Here is a 23,096-nt window from a genome sequence, read left to right on the forward strand (position 1 = left end):
AGGGAAAAAAACATTGAAATAGCAAGCCAAAGCTTATTCAAAAGATGAAATATGTATCCTTATCAGTGCTCCCCCTAGAAATGTTTCATGGCTTGGTGAAAAGGCCTCAGAAACAACATTTATACCATGTGACGTTAAAACTCTCCAAACTACAGGAGTGAAATCCTTTTAGGCAGGGTTGCCCACCTCAGTTATTCAGTGGTAGGGGAAATACAAATATTCCAAAATGCCCTGTGGAGTCTAATATTTAATGAATGTATTAACATGAAAAGTCCAACAACTTCACAATTAATCACCATATATCCATTATTATGCTGGAATCATTTGATTAAATCAGACAATCCTATATTTTTTAACAGGGAACACCATTCTGAGGAAAGGCAATTCTTGTGACCAAAACATTTAAAATACAATGAGAATGTGAATTATGATCCAAATATTTAGGTTAGACTAATTAGGTTAATTACAATATTTCATTTCCCAGGCTGACACAAATCCAGCTGCCCTTGTAAACTGGTCAGTGATAATTCAAAGACAAGCAGTATTGTTTTTACAGTGTATTCTGTGCAGCTGAAAAGCTGTTGGAAGTAGTTTTTCATTTCAAAATGGCAAACAGATTTTACTACTCAAGGTCTGGAAAATGCCTGGGTTAACTGCTCATGTTGTGTGTGATGTTAGCATGCATGAGGTTTTACAACAACTGATAATATAGATGTTCTATATAACTTTTTAAGTAAGACTTACATATACTATCTTAAGCTATCAGGTAAATGTTAACAATGCTGGGAAGGGTTTCATTCCAAAATGATATATTTTGGGAGGGGGGTTGGAATACAGCAGATTTTTGTTCATTATTCAATATTTCACTTTTTTAAGCTTAAGACGTGAAGTGATAATCTAGTGTTTCTGCACCCAGAGATCACCTGTCAATCAAACAGTGTTGTCAGTACTGCAACGTCTTTTTCTTTGGATTTTCTGTTGATGAAGTTTGAGTTTCTGTAGGTGGCGCTCTTTTCTTTGTCTGTTCAGACATGGTGGCTGCTCATGCTAACTACCCAGTTCTTCTTCTATTTATTCCAAACAAACTTCTCTTGTTGCTTCCGTAAACATAAAACGCATCACTTCCTGTGCGTCAGAGGATTTTTTTCCCCAGGAAAGACCTTCCAGACACTGGGACGGCAAATGTAAAAGCTTTCATGAACTGAGTATAGGTTGAGTCATTATTGTGTGTTATGTGTCATATATTTATTTATATGAAAATATTACGGATTGCTACGTTAAGATAAGTATCAACTTCAATTATATTTTTTTCAATTGTTGGGTATCTCATTTGGGAATGAAACTCTTCATTTGCAGTTTGCACATCAGCCAAATCCTACAGTATGTGAGTGTTTTTCTGTACAGATGTGTCGATGCCTCAGGTGAGCTCGGGAGCAGGGGGCTCAGGGCTGGGGGTCAGGGCGGCGTTGGGTTGAGGGTCGTCCAGGAATATGAGGTTGTCGATGGACTTGAGGGGATGGACGCTGGACTTGCTGGTCTCCATGGCAACGGCCGGCACCATGGAACACTCATACCCTCGGTTGTGTTTGGGCAATGTTCCCGCCTCTTCAGACATGGGGTTGTCACCTGACAATAAACACAATCTCCTTTTAAAATGTAAATTTGTAAGTGGAGAATACGCAGGCTTGTGTGTAGCTTTATTTGATTTGAATATTAATTAACTCTGAAAAACATCAGCATGAAAAAAAAAATCGAGGATATCACAATAAAGTTCAACATTAGCAAGAATATGAGAAATTCTATTTAAGCTGCCTGCTGTTCCATCCACTTACATTTGTTTTATCTTATTGAAGCTATATTGTATGCATTTATGATAATAACAAATATATTTGTATTGCACTTTTCAAAATTGTTTTGCAGACAGAAAATAAAAAAAACAAAACAACTTAAACCGTATAAGACAATAACAAATCCAGACAAATGCTAATTGACAATAACAGGGAAATGCGAGAATAAAACGGGTAAAAAAAATGTGTTAAAGCCTGTGTGAAAAATGTGTTTTAAGTGATTTAATCATAGCAGCACTGATCCCTAAGACTATAATTTGTAATTTGAGCTAACCGTTCCTTTAAAGCTGGTTTAGGCAATTCTTTTTCACAGCCAATCCACACAAGAAAACAAAACACAGTTACACACCCATTCAAGATCAATAATGTCTGTAAAGATGTACGCGAGTTTCGGGTACCTGTCTCTGAGGAGCAGGACGGGCAGACGGCTCTCCTGGGACAACCCATGGCAGGAATAACCTTCCCCTCTCCGCCGTTTTCCAGCACCACATAGAACTGCAAGAGAAGCAATACACTTGACAGATTAATTTATGAGTTTATACATTTTGCGCCGTCTATCTGTTATATTGTCAAATCTTGTCATGGTGCCTTTAAATAATCATGTCTTGCTGAGTCTGTATAGTCTTTATGATGTTTTTAATGCATTCCTGCCCTCGGGAATTAATACTGAGAGTTGAACTGAACCCTCATTAAAGTGAATGGAACTTTGTAGTCACTTGTACTTCTACAGTCTATGAGCTAGTATCTGGAGTAAACAAAAACAATAGGGTGTCACACTATGATTTACACTAAGACACTACTTCAACTAATTCACATCAATTTGTGTCAGTTAATGCATCTTTGAGAAAAAGCAATTGAATGAACCAGAGCTTGGTGACGATGGCCTACCCGAGGTGTACTGGTAGTGGTGGTCTCTGACATGCTCTCATCTGTCATACTGGTCTCACTCATATCGTCCACCGACGGCTGTTTCCGGAAGAATCTTCTAGTTCTGCGTAGATAGGTACAGTATGAGCACCCGCACATGCTTTATTTCCCCATTGATTCCTGTGTACTTTTCAAACTATACAATGGGTTTTTAATAAGTTTCAAGGTCCCAAGAGTCCTGAAACTCACTTAACAGGTAAATATGCAATTCAACGATCCGCATGGCAGTTACATGGGTTTTCAATGACAGCAGTGATATACTCCCCAATGGACAAACAATGCATTCAAATTCATCATGGCGGGAAATATGAAATTATCCTGTGCACTGTATAACCTGTTTAAAAGTGCAACATGCCACTATAGTCCAATTTCTGTACACAGAAATACTGTATATTACATTCTGTGTTCTCAGGCCATAAGCCACAATATTTTGCCACATAGATTTCTTGAATCTTTCACATGGAATAAGCACCAGCAACCCTTGGGCAAATAATATTTGCAGATACTTTTTATGTTTTCTCTAGCCTACTTTTGTGCCAGATGGGTGGGCCTTGCCACATAGGACAATACAGTGAGTGCCAGAAAGTTTAGAAAAGTATTTGACAGTCAATTTATTACTTTTCTGTGACTGCCAACTTGGCTGACACTGTCTGAATTGTTCTAATGCGATAATCTCCGTCCATCTGGTACTCCAAGCAGGTTAAAACAAACGCTAAGAATTATTTGCAAATGCTACTTGGCCTGGGAAAACTGGTGTAGTCCAGTACCAGTGAATGTGGAAATCTGGTCTTCAGTGAATGTTGCTATGGAAATATGCACCCGCAAATGTAAATGGTGAACTGGGAATCTTGTATACTGTCTGATTTCTGAAATTTGGGAAGGGAAAGTGAATGGAACGATAAAAGCAGTGGATGTGTGTAACAGTATGACAAGCAGTGCATCTGGGTAAATATATTATTAAAAAAAAAACCTGTTTCTGCCCTTTCTGCCAATGTCACATGCAAAAGATCACTGTAGTTTTTACTCTGTTACAGTAAGGGGCTTAGCCTTGTATATGTTTGATCTCTTTAACTTACTTGTGGACCAGAGGAGATAAATCTAGATTTAGTGATAAATCAGGCCATGGACTGTGTGTGTGTCTGTGTGTGTGCGCGTGTGCATTTACTGCATGTGCGTTTGTATGTATGAGCGTGAAAAGAGAGAGCATAAGAGACAGAGGTTGTGTTTTTCTGCCCATATCCCTGTGTGCTTTTCCTTACAGTATGTCTGTGTTATAGAGGAAACTAAACCACCAAACTCAAAAAACAATGCAAGTGCTGCACTTGCAGTGAAGTGCAAAAGGCAATTTGAGGCAGAGCTATTGGCGGCCATGTAGCATTTCCACTGGGGTCATACCTCACCGGCTCCATTCTGTAGCCGAGAAATGACCTATTTTTATGTGTAATTGCTGTAGAACAAGCTAAACCAAGCATGTAATTGAAAGCGTGCCACTTCCACGGGGGAACCAAGAGCAGGAACCTAGGATATAGGAGGTGGAGTAGAGCAGGAGGGCGGGGGGGGTGCTTTGTGAGTCAAAAGAGTGGAGAATGCCAACAGCCTTGTCCATAAGCCACCGAAACAACCGTAAAACAAATCAGCCACTTAGAGACAGATCAGGTGGAAATAGAAGGGGGGTTGCAGTATGTAGTTTACGTATGCTTCTCACTCTGCAGCTAACCAGGGTTGCACGCTACCATTCGTTCCACATATGATCTGCTTTCCCACCCCCTGCCGTCGTGCTGAGACACCTACATTACACGGCTCATGCCACCCTAGGTTTGATAGACACCTCTGTATGCTCTCAGCTCATTCATTGCTGGAGGGGCCCCTCCTCAGCAATCTGTCCTGCCCTTTGCTTCCAATGCCCCGACTAATAACAGATTAAACACAACACTGGTTACACGTCATTACTTTAAAGCGTACACAAACACATGCATGCACACAAGCATGCACACATTCAAATGCGCACAAACACATGCATGCTCATAAATGCATGTACATACCAGTGTTGCCCCCCAGAATTGTATTCTTGTCAGAGTGGAAAAGCCTCTGCCACACCATTTAGACCATGGGGCACTAAAACTCTCCATATTAATGAAACCCATGTTAATGAAATTCTTTTGGGTGCATTAGCAGCTCCTTAAAGTCACAATGAAACAGCATTTTAAGAGCATCTTTCTTCTTTAATGTGATGTATTTCCCGTTGAAACAGGGTTGGATGTTGGGGCGGCACATAACGCAGGGAGGGATTATTCACAGGTGTAAACCAGTGGGATATCAGTTAGGCAGAGAGTTTTTATTTCTACCTACTGGTACAGCATGAGGTCACCGCTGTTTTCCAAGAAGTAAAAGTAATGGGATTTTGATATAAAAATACAAGAAAATAAAAATGTTAGAATTTTTTTTGCCATTTATTGTTAAATAGGCGTATATTATAGCCTGGAAAATTATCCAACAAGGTGAAAAAATAATTTCTCATTTCATTGTGACTTTAAAGCAGGGTAACCCACCCCACCTGTTCAATGGTAGGTTAAATTCTGGTACCTACATGCAAGCGTGCATGCACACACTCCTATCCAGTGAATGACCCCTATATCTTACTATTAAAAATTAGTGACCAAATGGCTAAAATGTCCCTGAAAGGCTAACGATGGGATCATTTTAGCAGGGAAAACATTTCACAATCATTTTATAATTCTGTGCACCTTTTTCTGCAAAGGATTTATATATTGAATCCATCATATTGTCATTCTATTTGATTGTATTATGTATAATACAAAAATAGTAATTGAATACACACAGGCTTCAGTGGTGAATTGCTTTAAGGTTGGACTGTATTGCCATATTAAGCACCTCTTTACGTCCCGTTGGACCCCCTTAAAAATCCATCCGTCCCTCTCCTCCCTCTCTCCCTTCCTTCCTTCCTTTCCTCCATTGCTCATTATGTCCTTCCTTCCTCCCCAGTCCCTCTTTTCTTGCCAACCTTCCTTGTCTCCTTCCTCCCCTTGTTCGTCCCTTTCTTCCTTCCTTCCTTCCTTCCTTCCCATATTTTTCCAAACTTTCCCCTTTCTTCCTCTCTTCCTCTTCCCTTTGCCTTCCTTCCTCCCTTCTTTCCTTCCTTTCCCATTTCATTTTCTTCCTCTTCCTCACTCCTTTCTTTCCTCTCCACACACGCCTCGTTTGCTCCTCGTCTCTCACCCGTAGCAGTAGGTGAAGCAGGCGGCGATGGAGAGCAGGGTGATGAGGACCACCATGCAGGCGGCGATGACCACGTTCCTCCTCTTCTCCTGCTCAGCCTGCTGCAGCTCCCACCACTCCAGGTCACTGAACTGACAGCGCTCGCCCATGTAGCCTGATGCACAGCTGCAGCAGGATGAATGAAAACACAATTAAATCTTATTTAAATTAAACAGGATCAAATAAGACTCGTATGAGAGAAAACAACATGCTCTGCTGCAATGCTTCTTCCGATTCTGATAGATCTTAATTGTGCATAGATCTTTATGTTGCATATTTGTTTTACTATCAATAAGATCTATTGCTCATATGTCCCAATTGCAATGCATAATCTATGATGTAGTTTTAAGTTGTATCTCAACAGCCATTAAGTTTCGAATCCCTTCTCCCATAACCACTTTGGCATGAGGGACACAGTCAAAGGCTTTAACTGTAGAACAATGGTGACATCTACTGCTTGTCAACTGTAATGCATAATGTGGGAGGGAGGGATATAAAAGAGCAGACACTGAATCATCCATGATCCGCGCCGCATATACAGTATTCTCTTACTTTCCATCTACAATATGTTGGCCTATTCATGCTGGAGTTTAATTCAAAGTGAGACATGATATAGGCCTACTGTTTGAAAAGGGACACATACTTTCATGAAAGACTTAAATATAACCATGTTGACTCGTAGTACAACAGTTTTATAAAATGATGGTACTTTTTAAAGGATAGGAGGTAACAAAGTGGTAATCTGCAAAATACATTTTTTTTTGGCAACATCTTTGGTCCTTAGCGCTCATTGCTGTGGTGTTCTTGCACTCCACTTTCCAGCACTCCACTTGGCAATCACTTGGCAGTCGAACAGTGTGGCCAGTACTGTGATGTGTTTTTCTTTGAATTTTCTGTTGATGAAGTTTGAGTCTCCGTAGGTAGTGCTGTTTTCTTTGTCTGTTCAGCCATGGTGGCTATCGCTGCTCATGCTAACTACTCAGTTCTATTTATTAGGCTATAGGTTTAATCACTATTGTGTTATATCAGTTGGCAACAGGAAGTAGCAAAACTGACATTTATTTATATGAAAATGTAGTATGCACTAGTGGATTGGTTGACAAGATGATAACCCTTTTATAATCTAGATCCATTATATTTTAGAGTTGAACTTAACGTTATGATCTCTCTCTGAAATGAATAGCGTTTTGGAATTGAACTCAAAGGCCACCAAGCATCCCTTACTCAAACCTCTACTGAACACAAGGTAACAGTAAACTGTTAAACGTGGAGGTCAAAGGTCAAACGGAGGGGTTAGAGATCAGGGGTTATTTACTTGCAGGCGTAAGACTCCATTTCGGGAAAGTAGAAGCAGACGCCCTGGTACAGACAGTAGGATTCATGGGTGGAGGGGCAGCTCTCTACTGAGTTACTGTTTTGACGAGTTTTGACATCAGCAGGACTGCTGGTCGTCACCCATGGAGAGGTGGTCTCCAACTCTGGTGAGAGGAAGAATTAGGGGTATAATGTCATTACGTGAGACAAATATAGTATGACACAAATGTGTTTACATTCAAATGTATAGTCTGTTATTATTTGGGGTAGTGTTCCTCCTTTGAGTTGGCGCATGTAAACACTGTATCCCATCTACAATGAAAGGGATAAGCTCATGTCCCAATTATGAGATTAGCCAGGATATTGAATCATGTATACATGGTCTTTGTAGATTCTAGATATGAAAATGCATGTTAACAATTAACAACACCTAAATCAGGATATGAACTTTAAACAGCAACACCATGGCATGTAAACATACTCATTGTGCTGAGATTCTTGGCTACTGTTGAATATCCTTTCTACACTACATTTTGGGTTTTCATGTAAGAAACAACATTTTTGGGAAGTTAATTTTTAGTGTCAGAATTAAAGTCAATGGAAATAAAAATGTGTTATTATCCTATTGAAAGTTTTAGTAGCAGTAAATCATCTAAACGCACCTTGACATGCGTGGCCGTTGCCATGGTATCCAGCCTGGCACTTACAGAGATATTTCCCCAAGGTATTTTGGCACTCTGCATTTTTGTCACATTTGTGCATTCCCAGTTTGCACTCATCAATATCTACAGGAGCAAAGGGGGGAGGAGAGAAGATAAAATGTTGACTTAAAAATGTATGGTATTCAAAATATCATGGGCATAGAATTATATGTTTAACTTTAATTTAACCAGATGGTACAAGACTCAAAATCTCTTTGAAGAGAGAAAGAAAGCAGCATTAATGTGAGACTCCCTACCAGACATGGGTCAAATAGTTGTGAATAAAGTATTTTTTTTTACTTTTGCACTCAAAAGAAGAGCAGAAAGGCTTTTTTAAACTTCTGCACGCAAAACAAGAGCACCTTGGCTTCTTTTTTTTCAAATGTTCTTTTACCCTTGACTCCAGTGAGCATCTCTTTTTTGCAAACAGACTTTAAAGGTTTGGTGAAGCATAAAGCAAGGATGCACTCAACCTGCTAATTTCATGCGTTTGTTTTGACATGCTCGGAGTGCCAGATGGGTGGTGTTTACAGCAACAGGACAATTCAAAGTGTCGGGTAACTTGTCAGTCACAGATAGCAGAAGTATAGCAGAAGTATGACGTTTAAATACTTTCCTGTGATTGTTTTAACTTTTTGACACATTGCATTCTCCTCTGTAGCAAACTCCCCCTGTCTGGCACATAGGTAGGCTAAAACAAACCATAAAAATTATCTGCAGTTACTATTTAACCAGGTCTTCTCCTCACCGGTGCAATGGTGGCCCTCTCCAGTGAAGCCAGAGTGACACTGGCAGTGATATCCACCGACTGTATTGACACAGTCTGAACTCTGACTGCTGCATTGAGACAAACCCAGCAGACACTCATCCAAGTCTGCAAAGACAATAGGAAAGTCAGACTTTTATTTAGTAGATGCCCTCATTCAAAAGCGACTCGATTAGAGCATTTAGTGGTTCAGTGTCTTGCTTAACGACACTTTGACTGGCATGACTCTTGATGGGCACAAACTGGCTGTTGCAGGGATAAAAACTGACCTTCCCATTATGGGATGGTTTCTCTAATCAGTAAGCCAGCCTGCCGTCCTTAATTGCTGTTTCTTTATAATACTCACCTACGCACAACTGTCCGTCTCCTGTGAAGCCTTCCAGACATCGGCAGGTCGGGCTGCCGGCTTCCAGCTGGCACTGTGCATTCATGGCGCAGCGGAGTGAGTAGCACTCATCCTGGTCTAACAGGGAAGGGGACATGAGGGGAAAACAATAACATTTAATCACTGTAAATTGTTGAATGTGAAAGAAGAGCCCTCAAGTGGTTGTCCTCCAAGTTCAGCAAGTAAGGGACTGATTTCTCCATAGGGAATTTGATATTAAATAATATTATAGAGTACATTGAATTAAACATGAGATGGATTCTATTACATATAACAGCAATCTTACTTTATTAATCTTAATTGCCTGCAACTGAAGATCAAATTGACTTTTAACAATGTTTTATTGCAGTGAAGTTTGTACGTATTTTCTAATAACCTTTAAAAAATTGACTGCTCTGGTGAAGATCATGCAATTATTAATCATGACAAATTATCTCAGGAATTAGCTCAAACAGTAGGAGTGAGAGTTGATGAAATGACTTCAAAAGCCCAATTAATTAATCCATATACAAGCAAAATTGATAGCCCAACCCCAGTATAGCAGTTAATAGCCGATTGTTACCTGCAACCATCTTCTCTGTGAAGAGAGCTGGCTCACTGCCTTCGTCCGAGTCTAAATCGGCCTCCTCATCATCCGTTAAGAGCCCAGGTATGGCCAGGGGCATACTCTCATCATTTAGTGTTTTGTTTTTGAGAGAAATCATATCAGCGGACTCACTGTCTCCAGATTCTAAACAATGAATACATGTAGTGTACATTAGTCTTAAACATCAGTTCATTTAGTTTTACTTCATACTTTGTACAGAGGTATGTAGAGTTACAGTGAGTAGGGCGGCCTCAAATCACCTGTGTTTCCATTGGAAGCATCGACAGGCAAGCAACCTTTTCCATCAGCTGACTGGATGTAGTGTGACAGACAGGAGCAGTGGGCGAATCCCAGCCTGCTTTCACACACCTGGGCACAACCTCCATTCTGGTGAAGACAAACATCTGCCCCTGAAGATAGGGATGCAAAATGACAACAAGAAGCTCAATCATCAGTATTTATATGGACTCTTCGTTTGACTTGTTTGTTGTCTTCTCGACGATGGTAATTATACAAATGTCTAAAAATGAATTTGTTAATGATTTATTGATTTTAAAATGTAACCCCTTGAATATACCAGGACATTAGAATAGAATCCCTGTTGTGTCTATACCTGGTTTAGCAAGGGGATGAACCACCACAATGGATGATGGTTGGACCATGTTGCCATGGATACGTTCCAATTTCTTCCCGGTTCGCTTGTGTACGCTCCTCAGATGCTGGTGCTCCCAATCAGAGATCCACAGCCTGTCCTCAAACACCGCGAGGTCAAAAGGTCGACCTGGACCAGTCAGAGGAGATGAAAAGAAAACCTGAGTTGGATATGGAGAAATGTACTGAATTTACAGAACCAGCACCTGCTACCAGCAACTGACTTCGCTCAATAATCTGAGGACATCACTGGATGAAGGAATAAATTAGAGACTCTACCATAGCCGCAAACTCGCTTAGGGCTTCTTACTGATGCAGTGACACAAATTGTGTGTGTATGCATGAGGACTACACATTTAATCCAAACACTAGCAAAATTGCAATATTGATTATTATAATTTTGAAATCGCAAGAGGTTACAATTGAAAGGCCTTTCAGACAGCTTCCTAAATAAGTATTCTGGTTCTCTGCAGAGTCCTTGATCTACAAATTGTCAGAGAAAATCTTTCAGTTTATTCAAACTGATCGAATTCAAAGTATCTAATTTTCTCTCCCACACAGTTTTCTTTTGTAGAAAACTGTTTATAAGCGCTGGAAAAGAAATTATGTAGAAAAAAAACTGTCTTTCAATTCAACGTGATTGTTTTTTTTTGGTCAATGCTCTACACCCCTGCGTGTGTATATGCATGTGTGTGCTCCACACAAGCCTCACCTACTTGGTTCTCGGACAGGACCCGTCGGTCTGAGCCGTCCAGGGCGGCAGTCTCCAGCAGCCCCCTCCTCCGGTCGCACCAGAACAGACGATCCTCTGTGAAGTCGATGGTCAGGCCGCTGGGTGACAGCAGGTCGGTGCTAGCAATGACCGCACGGTCTTTCCCTTCCAAAGAGGCACTTTCCACCACAGGCCGGGCACCTATATCAGTCCAGAACAACTTCCTCAAAAAGTAAAGAAAAAAGAGTTAAAATATGGAGTAAATAAACATTTCTTCTTATTAAAAACATTAAAGCTATTTAGTATTCAGTACGCAAGATTCTTATGTAAAAATACACCTGTCTTAAAGGCCTAAATCATAAAGTAGAGCTATGATAGGGAACAGTGTCCCATCTCTACCTAATTGAGATGCAGTAGAATTGTTCTATTGTCCCAAATGAAATTATGGTGTTGGGTATGGTCAGTGGTGGGAAATCTTCTCCAGAAGACACCTTACAGGAAGTGACGAATCAAAACATAATACTGTCCTAAACAACAGTGAGCAGTGCTCACCAACATTAGATATTTTGCCTCTCTCAGCCCTTTGGTTTCCTTTGGCATAAAGCATCACACAGCATGTTGGTAAACATGAGTGTGCTGTGTGCAGTTTACTGACGTCATGTTACATGATTTCTGGAGTTTGAAGTCTGCAAAATTCAAACAGTCACCTCTCTCTGCCATTTGGGGCTGCTAAAGAGCGAAGTTGCCTAGAGCACATTTAAAATGTTGTGGTATTTTAATATGAATAATAATGATCATTTTTGCTTCTCTCTCAGTACTATCATTCCTGAAACAAGCATAGGATTATAGCCCTACTTACTTTGCCATAGGATGAACTGTGATTCCTCTTGGTTTCTGCAGCCCTTTGCTTACAATAGTTTCTCTGTTCAGTCCATCTAAGGTACTGCAGTCAACAGTTGACCGGCTGGAGGACAAAAGTATATGTAGGTATAAAACCCGAAAAGAAAAAATATGACATTCTATTGGCATGTTTAGCAAATACACATAACTACTTGGATAAAAAGCCATGACCCCAAAAAACTCCAGCAGGAATCCAGTAGGAAAATCTTAAAGAGTTGTTCATGCTGTATGATGGAATGAAATCAGAATCAGTCATCGTACAAAGACTTATATCTGAATTTTACACGCCAGTTTAAGTGTCTTAATAGGATCCAAAAGGATTTGTTCAAGAGTACATCAGATTCTGACTTGATTCTATAAGATTTAACCACAGAAAAGCTTTTCAACTACTGAGTATCCAAATTGTGAATAACCATGACCTATAGGCACACTTAATGATGAAATAACCAATAATGACTAGGATGCAGTGGGTTATTGAGCGGTATTGTTACACTACGCCCAATGCAAAGTGGAGGCATGATCTGCCTGTTTTATAACAAATAAGCATCTTAAGGATGCAGAAAGTCCCCAGTGTTGAGCTCTGTAGTTAGTTATATCCATAGAGTTGTACCACCATGTTGGTACCAGGAAGCTTAAAAATGACAGATGCACAAATAACTTTTTTTCTCCGCATTCTTATCAAGGAAATCAATTGAGTGTGATCTGACTCCATTTAGAAAAACAAATATCTTGTGCAAATGTTCACACAGAAAATGATTTACTCACTTAATGAACGTATTGTTTTAGAACTTGTAGCACTGAATTTGAACCATTGGAACTGGTATTGGTATCAAAAAACTGTTTACAATCCTCAGCACTTTCCCTGTGGGTACACCACACACCTTTTGTCCGTCCAGTACATCTTGCGGTTGACCCAGTCGATAGCCAGTCCCTCTGGAGAGTCCAAACCCTCAGAGACCAGAACGTCTCTGGACCCACCGTCCAAATTAACCCGCTCAATTGTCTTCAGGATTGTACTAGCAAAGTACACCTTTAAAATGCACATAAAAACACACAAGATAATTGAATTTGGGACAACCTTTGGACTAAGGACAATCTTTTGAAAAACATTATTATATCTCTTTTCCCATGATTGTTACAGGATTAATACTGTATAGGCTATATCTATGTGTACTAACAAACATTATTGAAAGCTATAGGTCATGAAATAACAGTGTCTGTCCAGTAGGTGTCACTGCATGTCTGAACCAAAGCAAGAAAACTAAATACTCCATAGGACTCAGTGAGGCTGTAAGGATAGTGCAGTTAATCAGTTCATAATAATAATGAGAAGGAGGAAGAAGATGAAGAAGAAAGTGCCTATACTAGTGCCGATACAAATGAGCCATTGAAATACCTATAAAAGATTTGTATTTTATTGAAATGGGTGTCCCCCTTACTTTGTTTTGGACTGGGTCATAGTCCAAGGCTATGATTGTTCCTCTGGGCTCCTCCACAAGGGTTTGGTCCGTGCTGTCCAGATTAACCCGTCGCACGTCTACTAGATTAGCAACCAGCAGATAAGGCGGCGGTCCTAGAGAATAACAATATGTCATGATCAGGCATGTAGTGGAGGGTAAACCCACCTAAACTTTGTTCACCAGCCTTTTAATTTGCAAAATAGAGTTTACCTGGGTTTTTAGCCTGACATGAATCTCTATGACATAAATTCATTGTGTAGTAAGTGGTTTCAAATTGATGAGTAAATATATGTTTTTATGGGAAACAAAAAGGATAAATTATTGCTCTTCTGAAAATATAGTTAATTTTTGTTTATATTGGTGGTTGTTTGCCTTATGTTGTTCACCAACTGGAGATCATAGTTTACCCACCTTTTAATTTACCACTTCATCAGCGGTCATGATGTTAGAACAAAATTACACAATGTTGTGCGTGAGTGTTGAGGGGGAAGCTGAAGATTTGACTGTGCGCATGCCCAAACACAGGTGTTTATTTGTTGGGGCCTGTCCATCTTGGCTATCCGCTTTGCTGTAGTATGACTCACCAGAGGCAATGCAGCGCTTGCCATCTTGGTGGAGCTGGTAGCCAGGCAGACACCCACACTGCCATCTACCAGGGGTGACAGGGGTACAGAGCTGACTGCAGCTCCCTCTGTCTGCAGACGAGCAGCCTGCAACAGCCAAACACAGTATTACACACACACACACAGACACAGACATACAGACAGACTGCTTCTGTTCTTCACAAAGAGACTCCGTTTTCTAACACTGACTCAGCCCCACACATTGGTACAATACCTAATCTGCTGCTATTACCAAGCCAACACTCATTTATTGACTCATTAGAACATTCTGTAACATTAACTTTGAACTTCATGGTGATAGTTTTTTATCTATAATCTTAATCACATTGATATGTTTTACTGAATTGTCTGAATTGTTGGACACTGGCTGTCTCACTAGCTTTCTCCTCCAGCATACAATAGACTCCTTCTACTATGGGCCTTGGCCTTGGGAAGTATTTGCAGGGGGAGGGAGGGTTATATATGCACGCATTACACATTCACACCAGGGAACCGCCCAGAGGTACTATTGGCCATTGAATAACTCCACTTGGAGCAATGATGGTCTATCTCCAGGGTGTCAAAACTATAAAGAATTTCCAGCAAGCCAAAAAACAATATAACCTCATTCATCATCAATGTTGTGCTATTCTAATTGGGTGGCATTACTTGACCATTATCAGTTGACCAATAATGCAAACCCAGCTGGACACTGCATTGCTGCACTGTCAGTGTTGTTTAAATAGCGTTCCACACACCCTGTGACGTGGCTTTTGGTTAATGTAGCCTCAGGTTGACAGCCTTAATCCAGGTCTTAGTTGCTGGACGTTTGGATAATTTTAGCTACAGATAATTGCCGTCTTTTTTTCACTGCAATTTATCAAAATGGCAAAAACTCTGACACAAAGTTTACTTACTTAGTTACTTGCAGCCAATCAGCCTATCTTCCAGTTTATCTTAATTTGATAATTTGAGAAATTATTTCTGTTCAGATTTATGGAATGTTTACAGTGTAAGAAAAGTAAATAGAGAAAAAACACGCTCCACCCATTGAGCTTCAGAATACAGCGCAGCAGGGTTCACAACATTGTAATTTGCTGTGTAACATACTGTATCACTGTCGTCAGACAAAATTTTAAAAAAATATGCACCTGTAAAATGGTAGTATTTTTAAGGAATGAAGAAAAGAATACTTAATACCTATAATACTTATTTTTTCATCAACACTCATGTATTTTTGAAAATTTCAACACACACATGACCATGCAAATTTTCAGTGAGTGAGAAAAAGATAAACACCAGTTACATAATTTTTCCATGACAGCTTTAGTATAAGAGCTGGTGAACTCTGTAATATATTGTTGTCCATACCAGTACAGGCCTGTCCATCCTCCTGTAGTATTGATCCCTCTGGACACACACAAACAGCACCCTCATCTGTGGCCAGGCAGCCATGGCCGCACTTAGTCATATTGCCTTCACATGGTATGATCTCTGGTAATGGAAAGGAAATTTATATCTTGAATTAAATGCTTAAATTCTAAACTGAAATAAAAAAATGTGATAAACTGAAGCCAAGTAAATTGAACTGATGGAAACACATCGATGAATCAAGGAACTGTAAAGCAAATCGATGGAAATTGAAGAACATAGTATTACACAACTGTTCAATAAACATTTATTTCTTGGTCACACAACCAATATATTAACTTTTCTGAGGCTGCTTTCTGTAACTTAACTGCCATATTAACAAGGCCAAAGTGTTGTCACATGGACACGTTCAAGAATATTTCCTGGTTATTTTTGGGCCAAGCAGGTAGTAGCTTCGAACAAAACCAGATGGTCGAAGGACAACAAGCTTCTTAACCCCTGCTCCGGGAAAATCCCCTCATGAAGTCAGCTCTAATCCTATCCAAATAGGTGAAAGTGTGATGAGAATGCAGTTAAAGGCCCACCGAGTGAGTGTGATATAATGTTGGCTCACAAGGGTACGGCGTGTCCTGTAGCTGTGAATATGGGCAGAGGCAGAGCATGTGGGTATGAATCTGATGTGAAATAATTGCCTGGTTGCTGTGGCTTTGACCCTTGCGCTCCTTACTATTGGTTGCTTGTAATGTTGGCGATCTAGGAGTTTAAGCTTACTTTACCGTTGCACTCATTGTAAGACGCTCTGCGTAAGAGTGTCAGCTGAATGCCTAACATCTGATGTAACTTGTAATGTAAATCTAACTGACATTGGGCCAGCTTTCCTCTGAGAAAAAAAACAAAAATTTTCACAAATGGGTTATGTGACAAACTGGATACTTATCTGAATATTAACTGAAGCATGTGTGACTATTTCAAAAGTGCAACAAATATATATAAAAAAATAAAAGAACAATTTTTTTTTAAAAAAATTAGGAATTATCCTATGAACATGATCCATGATTGGATATGAGAAATTATTATTTAGTTGTACTTTTCCAACTAAAATAACTACTACAAAGCATGGAAACAGGACTACTCTTCAAACGTTTTTATGCTTTGTGCATGATTTTTTCTTTTTTTAATGAAGTAAAAACACAGACTTTGTGTAAGCAACACTGCTATATCCCTGTCCAAGTAATCTCTGCCATTGTCTTCATTGTCTGGCCTGTTGTCTTGGCTGGACATTTGTTTCCTTCTGGACCTTGGCAAAGGTTGTCTGCTAACCAGCTTAGACAGACAAAGCTGCTGACCAAATATATTCCCTGTTGCAAATGTCGCCTCGTCATCTAATCTCATTGTGTCTGTAGCGAACCTTTCCTGTTCTTTTGGTCTCTTGAACATAGCTGTGAGATTAGAAGAGAACACATTAGAATGCAGCCACAATATTTTATCTATTTTGTAGTAAAAAAAGATAAAAAGTAAAAAGTATAAATAAGTGATTAAACCGAGTCAGAGGGGTTTTATATTGCCACAATATTCTTGTAAAATATCCATTGCACATGTTTACACATGCTTACCAACTTATGCAACTAAATTAAGACTTTGTATACATGCCCTCATGATGGCTATGTATACGTTTCTGCCAAATGATAAAATGGCATATTGTTTTCGAATCTGACCACTAAAAAGAATCTGTTGTTGCTCTGGCAGACAACAGACCTGCATTATGGGTGAGAAGAATGACCAGAAACAGACTGAGGTGGAAAAGCTATAGGAGAGAAGTGGGTTAGTGAAAGAATAGGGTTCAACCGATATGGGTTTTAGAAAGCCGGTACCAACACTTGTGGATTGAAGCTGCCGGCAGCTGATATTTTGTGCCAATATTCAATATCTTTAATTTTGACCAAAAAAATACAAGTATTCAGTGTTTCCCCCAGTAGTTAATTCTTGGCAGGGTGGAAAAGCCTCTGAAACAACACTTAGACCATGGGACACTAAAAGTCAGGATACTACTACTACTACTACTACTACTACTACTACTACTACTACTACTACCACTGCCACTGATCAATTGTGCAATTAATATGTAATCAATCAGATTGCATCATATCGACGGTGGACGACATTGACTGGCTCCTATTAGATTTTTTATAAAACAGCCAATATCCGGCAAACCAATATATCGGTCTAATTCATTTTAAAAAAGCTTCACTAACGTTCAAGTGACATCCCTGTTCCCATCTACCTTACACAACCTTTCAGTCTCAACCCCTCCTAAACCCGTAGGAGCGTCACAAAGAGTCTGTGTTTTGACCCACGTAACCTAACAGAGATTTGGCAGCTCATATATGTCTAGTCTGTCTGGTGTCCTCTGACCCAGCCGTTTTATTGGCTCTGTGGGGTCAAAGTGTCTGGGGGACAAACGCCACCTTTCATAGGAGCTACAAAAAGGAGAGGATCTAATCTCAAATGAGCGCTACACAATATTGACCAAAAAAATCATGTTATAGCACCCAAAATTTTCACTAACATTCAACTTATTTGCTGGCCAAGGATTCTGTGCAGCAAAGAATACAATAATCCAGAAGCTGAAAAACCTTTAATTCGAAGAAAAGGCCTCTTGAAATTGGGATAGTGCAGCACTCAATGTTGCAATTTCAAATTGCACTTGATAGAATTCCTAGAAATGTGTTGAATTTGATCTATTATTCGAGGGTTTCAGCAAATCTTACTGGTGGTATCATTGCCATCCACAAATTTCACCATTTCACCAATAATATTTGCAGTCTTTATAACATACTGTGAATGAAGATGTATGAAAAACTCTTTAGTTGTCAAACGGACTTTTATGTCTGCACAATTAGTGACGGCACTACTAAGTTTATTGCTATATCACTGACTATCTCAAGCTATTTCAACTTCATTTCAGCTTTTTTCTAACTCTAACATGAATTGTTCTTACAACTAATGAAACAGTTATGAAGGCAAAAAGGAATTTTCAAACACCTACAATTAGTTAAATGAACCACGTAAGATGAGTACTTTTAACAAATGTATTTCCAGTTTACCTTGGCAGGTTTTCCTGTCCGGTAGAAGGGCATAACCGGTGGGGCAGGTGCAGAAATAGGAGCCTGGCATATTTTCACAGCCAAGAGAGCAGCCGTGGTTCCAAAGGGCACATTCATTCACATCTGTGGCACACACAGACAAACGTACTGATGTAGCATAACATTGCATATGCCATGTAGTGGACACTTTCATCCAAAGTGCCTTGTATACATATGTGTTTTTAGTATGGGTGGCCCCAGTAGGAATGACACCGCTAACCCAGGCTTAATGCCTTGCTCTACCATACTATACAGGACCACCTTATGTACCACTGCATGTACTTATAATAACAATACTGTTAAAATCTGTGAAATCCGTGAGTAGGCTAATCCATGAGATTCTAGTTTTTTTTTATTTTGGCGCCATCTTTGATGCTAAGTGCTCGTTGCTGTGGTGTTTCTGCACTTCCCAGAGATCACCTGTCAATCAAACAGTGTGGGCGGGACTGTGATGTCTTTTTCCTTGGATTTTCTGTTGATGAAGTGTGAATTTCTGTAGGTGGCGAACTTTTCTTTGTCTGTTCAGCCATGGTGGCTATCGCTGCTCATGCTAACTACCCAGTTCTTCTTCTGTTTATTCCAAACAAACTGCTGTTGCTGCTGCTGGAAACATAAAACGCATCACTTCTTGTGCGGCAGAGGATTTTTCCCGGGCAAGAGCTACCCGACACCGGGTGTTTAGATCAGCAGACGTAAAAGCTTTCCTGAACTGGATATAGATTGAATCACTATTTTGATTATAAGAAGAAGTATAGATATATTATAGAAGTATAATCAATTGGCAATAGAGAGTAGCAAAATTGACATTTATACGAAAATGTTATGGATTATTTAACTGTCATGCAGTCAAGGCCTTTTCAGTTCATTTACTTGCTGCACACGATAATAAACTTTTAATTAATTAAGTAATGAATTACCTACCTTCACAATAATTGCCATGCTTACTGAGGGCAAAGCCTTCACTGCACTGGCAGCCCCCCTGCTCAGCTGGACTGGAGCACACATTCACACAGTTACCACTGTGTTCGTCACAACCTGTATGAAAAGGTTAGCAATTGTAAACTTTCCAAAACAGTGTAGGTAGACTCTTATTAAAATAAAGACAAATAGGAGGTAATTAATATAAAAACAGGAGAAAGAGTAAAATAGAGTTTAACTGTAACCTGGAAGTGGTGATACGGCGTCTGCTATTGGCTGGTTGAGGGGATGCACCACCCTGATATCAACTGGGGGTTTTGTCATTCGTTTTGTGTTGACATTCACTGGCTCTCCACCAGTGTACTTGTTGACTTGTTTTATAGCCTGAGATGCAACATCAGTGTAATAGAAGTGCTCCAGAAAAACTGATATCCCCAAAGACTGAGACCTGGCAGGAAAAAACAAAAACAATAAAACATACATTAAACTATGAAAATAATCTTTGAATGAAATCAAAGAGACATTCCCATTTTAAGGAGCTTATTTAATAAGCAGGAAGTTCTTTCAGTCAATCCAAAAAAAACCTTTTGCTTCTGAGATATTATATGCAGAGGTTATTAGCATTAGTTAGCAATTTGTTACCTAGTTTAAGTCAATTGGGCTGATAACCATTCTTTGAAAAGATAGGATTTTGTCCCTCTACATGGTAAACTATGTAGTGGAACAGTCAACAGAATGTATACTGCATGTGATTTTTACCTCCACCAGTGAAGTTGGAAGGTTATATTATCACCCATGTCTGTTTGTCTTTGTTAGCAAGATATCTCAAAAAGTAATGAGTGGATGTAGATGAAATTCTGTGGACAGATAACCCTTGGCCCAAGGATCAGATGCTAGGATTTTGGTGGTGATCCGGATCTGGGATTTACACCTTTTTAGATGATTTTTTTTTTTAGCCAGAACTATTATGCTGCTTTCATGTGCTGCTGCGGAAAGTCCAGCAGTTGGCAGAGGTTTGTACTCTGCTGTCTTACAGCTAGTTATACCAATTGATGATGGAAAACTAATAAGAATACACTATCAATAAATGATGAATGCTTCCTCCATCCTCTCAAAAACCAAACCACTGAGAGAAGGGCTTTTGGAATCGACTAAAAAAGATTCAATTCATAAATAAATCAGAAAGGTTTCTTAAAACCAGTCTATTCCTTCAAGACTGAAGTATCAAAATTGATGTTCATCTCACCAAAGTCAGAATCTAAGAGCAGTGGAGCGATTAGTCTTACAGTTTAGGATTTTTGTTTAACACACAGTTGTGTTTTTTATGGTAAACTTACCGAAGTGGCAGATCTATGATGTTTATGATGTTCCCATTGTAATCACAAGAGCCAATGGCGCTTTCTCCCTCCAGACCAAACTGAACCCAGAACAGTCTGTTGTCCGCCCAGTCAATCGACAGTGCTTTCAGTTGCTCTGCTACCTTAATCAGTGTAGTCGTCATCTGCCCCGCCTCATCAGACCGCTGGATACTTGGAGTCATCCCACCAGACAACCAAAACAGAAACCTGCAAAATAGTTATTTTTGAACTGAGAGGGTAGCTTTGAAATGAAGTGTTGGTTTCCATGATGCTATATATTCATTTTGGTAGAGAAAAAACAAAAAATAAGTAAATAAATAAATAAACCTATATATATATATATATATATATATGTTGCTAGAAGTTTATCATTCAAAACCCCTAAAATATACAGGATCTGATCTTGTTAGACATCTCTAGACATATTGTTATCATGGCAATGGCAAGGCAAATCCTGCCATGACTCACATTTTCACATTGATTTGTTAAACTGCTGGACCAAAATGCAATAAAATGTCTGGCATGATGTGGCCAGGTAAAAATGGCGACCTCTGTCTTTGACCAGAGACTGTTATGTGAGAGTCAGTCTGTCGTGTTGCACCTATGTGCCAGCCATGCTTGATGGAGGGAGACGCAACATTTATAGTAACACAAACAAAACTCTGAGGAGCTGTATTGGAAATGTTTTCCTTCGGGTCTCTATTACTATTCATAACTTTTTAATTTATTTTATTTTATTTGTAGTTGACATTTATTAACCTGGTAGTCCTGCTGAGATTAATTCTTTTTTTTTTTTTTTTTTCAAGAGACTGCAGAAAAATAAAGCGCCATCATGACAAACCCAAGTTTCATACAAACAGCAAAAAACAGTGTGCATAAGAAAAAACAGAAAAAATCTGAATCAGAATAAATCTCATAAAATGTTTCATTTTACAATTCATAATTTACAGTTCACTGTATGAGAGCTTAAAAGGCAGGAGTCCAATAGCAGGATCAGGGTTTAGTGTTAAGGTTAGGGTTTGATGCAGAATGGATTACCTGTTAACGGGGTCAACAGCTATACAACTTGGTTGGGTCAGGTGTCTTAAAAGAGTCTTCTCATTTTTCCCATTTGTATCCATTCTCTTGATCGTTCCCTTTTCTCCACTGGTCCAGTAGACACTATTCCAAATCCAGTCAACTGCAAGGCCTGAGATGCTTTTCTCAGATGAGTACAGTTTCTGGAAAATGTTTTCAAATGAATAGTTAATTATTCAAACCCTACAAAACAGCATACTCAAACATTCAGCTTCTAACTGCAATTCTGAGGATCCAAAGAAAAACAAATTTACAGTTTGATTTGTGGTGATTGCTTTAGCAATGATTTCCCATGAATCTTATGAATTTGGCTATGTTATTCCTGAACTGCCACGCAGATGCTTTAGATGCCTAAAAAATGTCAGAGTATGTAATCATCTCCAGTTGCAAGGCCCAGTGTTACAAAAACCATTTATCGCTCAGTGCAATGGCCATGAAACTAAGCTGGAATTTCTTACATGGGACTGAATGAAAACTGTACTGTCTAAATTCTTGAGGACTGTGGTGTAGTAGCATAATCACCTGTCTCTGCGTTCCTCCCACTGTTGCTTTGTAGATGACCCCGGTATGTTTGTCAGCCCAGTAAACTCTCTCCTCTCTGAAATGGAAGTCAAGTAGGATAGAGCTTCCCACCCCGGCCACAAGCCGTCTTTGGTTCCTCCCATCGAGGTCCATCCGATGAATGGCCTTACCATGGCCGAAGATCAGGTAGGGCTGTGGAGCTTAGCAAAGGAACACATCATACAGATCTCTTGTCAGTCTTTCAGTCTTTCATTCTTTCCTGCCCCCAGAGTGTGCAGATTTTATAAAGTTTATTCCAAAATACTATATCATATCCATAGACAACTGTAACTCAATATTCATCACTCAATATTTCAACAGTACAGATGATTTCATCCTCAAAAATATTAGCGGTAGGTAAAGGTCTTGCCAGGGCCCAGAAGAGAGTGAGATGGCGAGCTCTGGTGGACGCCCTATGCCCCTAAATGGGGTAAAGAGGTTTAAGTCAAGTAAGTCAAAGGTCTTAAAAGCTAATAATTTAGATGTTTTTGCAAAATATCTTACTTTCATGTCAGACATCATTTTGTAAGAGAGGGTATCA

General features: G+C 39.5%; 1 protein-coding gene across 1 annotated transcript; it reads right to left on the minus strand.

Moving 5' to 3' along the window:
• Positions 1-1,417: 1,417 nt before the first annotated feature.
• On the minus strand, positions 1,418-22,708 carry egf (epidermal growth factor). The gene is made up of 23 exons (XM_071922764.2): positions 22,517-22,708; positions 21,956-22,137; positions 20,897-21,124; positions 19,805-20,007; positions 19,563-19,676; positions 18,603-18,725; positions 15,499-15,621; positions 14,110-14,235; positions 13,505-13,638; positions 12,947-13,095; positions 12,025-12,129; positions 11,166-11,389; positions 10,416-10,583; positions 10,063-10,212; positions 9,779-9,946; positions 9,178-9,294; positions 8,814-8,939; positions 8,027-8,149; positions 7,366-7,528; positions 6,012-6,176; positions 2,736-2,838; positions 2,246-2,342; positions 1,418-1,626 (listed from the first exon to the last, which is right to left on the minus strand). The coding sequence occupies exons 1-23, from the start codon at positions 22,667-22,669 to the stop codon at positions 1,418-1,420; spliced, it is 3,453 nt and encodes a 1,150-aa protein (XP_071778865.2). The 5' UTR covers positions 22,670-22,708.
• Positions 22,709-23,096: the final 388 nt, after the last annotated feature.

The sequence above is a fragment of the Centroberyx gerrardi genome, chromosome 16 (assembly GCF_048128805.1).
Source record: "Centroberyx gerrardi isolate f3 chromosome 16, fCenGer3.hap1.cur.20231027, whole genome shotgun sequence".
Classification (NCBI taxonomy): Eukaryota; Metazoa; Chordata; class Actinopteri; order Beryciformes; family Berycidae; genus Centroberyx; species Centroberyx gerrardi.

Bases quoted from the DNA above. Each gene is read 5' to 3' on its own strand.
- egf (XM_071922764.2), bottom strand. From the start codon at position 22,669: ATGGACCTCGATGGGAGGAACCAAAGACGGCTTGTGGCCGGGGTGGGA. The intron at 19,677-19,804 runs GTTACAGTTAAA...CTTTTCATACAG, and splicing joins CGCCGTATCACCACTTCCAG to GTTGTGACGAACACAGTGGT. The intron at 10,584-11,165 runs GTGAGGCTTGTG...TGACTGGTCCAG, and splicing joins CCTGTCCGAGAACCAAGTAG to GTCGACCTTTTGACCTCGCG.